General features: G+C 67.2%; 2 protein-coding genes across 2 annotated transcripts; one reads left to right on the top strand and one right to left on the bottom strand.

Annotated features, from left to right (window-relative positions):
• Positions 1-144: 144 nt before the first annotated feature.
• Positions 145-1,933, bottom strand: MNEG_15941 (hypothetical protein; the record flags this gene model as incomplete). The annotated part of the gene is made up of 4 exons (XM_014035589.1): positions 145-352; positions 1,036-1,112; positions 1,542-1,649; positions 1,925-1,933. 4 exons carry the CDS (start codon positions 1,931-1,933, stop codon positions 145-147), a joined length of 402 nt encoding a protein of 133 aa, XP_013891043.1.
• Positions 1,934-2,324: 391 nt separating this feature from the next.
• Positions 2,325-2,540, top strand: MNEG_15940 (hypothetical protein; the record flags this gene model as incomplete). The annotated part of the gene is made up of 1 exon (XM_014035588.1): positions 2,325-2,540. A coding segment is annotated over one exon (216 nt), but the record flags the coding sequence as incomplete, so codon positions are not given.
• Between the last annotated feature and the right edge of the window lie 251 nt (positions 2,541-2,791).

The following is a 2,791-nucleotide window of genomic DNA, read 5'->3' as shown; positions in this document are numbered from 1 at the left end:
GGGTTGAGCAGGGAGGGAGCGGCTGTGGAGGGCTCGGCTGCTGCCTGGTTCGGCGCGACACACTCCTCTCACCCATACCACCGCCACTTTCACAGAGCGGCCGGAGAGCAGCCGAAGTGTCGGCACAGAGCGGTCAAAGAGCGGTCAAAGAGCGGTCAACGAGCAGTCAAACCCCAGTCCCCAAATGCGCCCCGGGCCTCCCCGGGCCGGGCCCCCGCGCGCCGCGCGCGCCTTGATGAGCCGCGTGTCCGCACTGAACCCCGGCATGCCGTCCATGAGCTTCTTGAGGTCCAGGTCCAGGTACTCAAACACCAGGTACAGCCGGCGGTCAGCATGGATGACGTCATGCAGCCTGGATTAGGGGGTGGGGGGTGGGGGGCACAGGCGTTGTGGATGTTGCATGTTTTAATCGGGCGGGCCCAGCATTGATGACGTCATGCAGCCTGGATTTGGGGGAGGGGTTGGGGTCACAGGCATGGAGGAGGGAGCCAGAGTGATTGGGGCAGGCTCAACATGGATGACAACATGCAGCCTGCAAAAGAGGGGGATTTGAGGGACCATGCATGCGTGGAGGCTGCACGTGCGGTTGGGGCGGAGTTGGCTGCACCAGCAAGCTTCCGGGCTGGCTAGGTCTACAGGGAGGGCAGCAGTGCGATGTGCGCGCCGCGGAGGAGGACGTCGCCTCCCGCCCTTTTCTGCCGTGCGCCGCCGGACACTTTGCGACACAGCTGTGCGCTGCGAAACGCTGGTTGGGCCCTCGACCTTGTCAAGGTTCAAGTGGGCCAGCCGCGTGCGTACTTGAGGCACCCACCCCTGCCGGCCCAGCCCCGTGCGAATTTGGGGCTCCTACTTGCCTGCGCCCCCCCTTCTTGCCCACTCCTAGCGCCGCTGCCTCAAGCTGACTGGGGCAATCGGTGGGGCCAGGACCCGGCAGCGGTGCCTTCTCTGCTCAGGGGGGCGTCCAACGATGCGCGCCGCCTGACGCACAACTGCAAAAGCACTGCACACACAATGTCGGGGTCGGGGAGGCCGCACCTCACAACGTTTGGGTGGTTCAGCTCCTTCAACAGCGAAATTTCGCGGATCGCGGTGCTGGGGACGCCCTCCTCCTCCTGGGGGCAGCGGGAGGGGGGCAGCCGGCCGGTCGGTTGGTCGGTCGGTTGGTAGTTGGTTGGTTTCGGTTGCCTGCCATGCCGGGGCGCACGTCACAGTTGGTGTCGGGGCGCGGGCGCTGCGCCCCAGCCCATGGCAAAGGCGGCACAAGTTGCGCGTAGGCTCGGCGCGCCTCGCGCCCAAGCACGCGTGCCCTGGCAGCTGCCGCTTTCGGCGCACCATGCGAGCGGGGGCGGGCGCCAGACCCGTGCGGGCGGTTGCCGAGGGCAGCTGCCCGTGCCCCCTCCCCCTCGCCCCCTGACAGCCGTCATGTTGCTGACCAGGAGAGACCACACTCGACAAATCGGTCAGGCGCCCAGCCCGTACCAAGGCTCCAGGCTCTATCCACAATTCAGCGCTGCCGCGCCGCGCCCTGCCTGCAGGCGCACCTGCTCGAGCCTGATCTTCTTCAGGGCCACGATGGCCCCAGTCACGCGATCCAGGGCCTTGTACACCACGCCATACGTGCCCTCCCCCACGCGCTCCAGCTTCTCGTACTGCGGCCGGCGGCGGCGGCGCGGCGGCGGCCGTGGGCGCGTGAAGGCCGGGGCGCGACCGCGGGGGTGCGGCCGCTTGAGTGGGTGGCCGCGGCCGCGGGGGGCTCACGGAGGGCGCGGTTGGGGAGGGTGCCGGTGGCGCGGGGTGCGGGGTGGAGTCCCTGCCGCGGCGGCGGGCGCATGGCGGGCGGCAAGCTGACGCAGGCCGGCCTGCTGCAGCGCCCGGCCCCTTCGCTCCTCGGCCCTGGCAGGAGAGCCAGAGACAGCGGACGCACCCGCTCCATGCCGATCCACCGCTTGGTAATGTCTGTTAGACACCTGTTCTCCTAGCAGCGTTCCATTCCCGACGTCGATCCTGATCTGCGCGGGCAGGCGGTGGCCGCAAGCACACGTTTGATCAGCGACACAGCGAACAAGATGACTGACGCAATGAATTCGATTATAGCGGCTGCAAAGCAGGCAGGAAGCGCAAATGTGTGTCTTCGGGTGCACGGTATCACTGCACAAAGTTGCAAGCGACATACACTTTGGTCAAGCGCATATCTTCAAGTCTGTGCTAAGATTTTGTTGCGACTGCTCTCACTCGACTTGCCTGAGTGCTTTTTCAGGCGATCTGAGGTCTGCGCAACCACGCAACCAATTGCTCGCGGATGCGTTTAGTGGCGAGTAGAAGGCATGGTGGCTTCACATGACAAGCAGCAACAGCACAACGACGATGCGGCCATCTTTGCCGCCGCCGCTGCTGGCGCTGCACCGCCGGTGTGGAACCAGCAAGATGCCTGGGCCGCAGCGCTCTTCGACAACGCCCGCCAGTTCGGCGTGCAGCTGGTGTGTGCGGGCGGCTCAGGCGCCATCGCGAAGACCATGGTTGCGCCGCTCGAGCGCGCAAAGGTGGGGTGGCGAGTCGTGGGGCAGCGGCTGAGCTGCCAGCGGGTGTGGCACAGCCGTGGCGTGGGGTCGGCGCGTGCTCATCAATCGGACAGCCCGCCGCGTACGGCAGAGCACACCGCGGTGCTGCAGCGGGCGACGGTGCCTTGCTGCTAGTGCTGCCGCCGCTGCCGCTGCCGCCGCTGCCGTGCCCACTGGCGATGTCCCCTCGGGCTTCCCCACCCCCTGCCGGCCGCTGACGTGTCCCGCAGCGA

This window comes from Monoraphidium neglectum (assembly GCF_000611645.1).
Source record: "Monoraphidium neglectum strain SAG 48.87 unplaced genomic scaffold scaffold05818, whole genome shotgun sequence".
Taxonomy (NCBI): domain Eukaryota; kingdom Viridiplantae; phylum Chlorophyta; class Chlorophyceae; order Sphaeropleales; family Selenastraceae; genus Monoraphidium; species Monoraphidium neglectum.
Note: the sequence above shows the minus strand (reverse complement) of the source record. Positions and strands in the feature narration are given on the sequence as shown.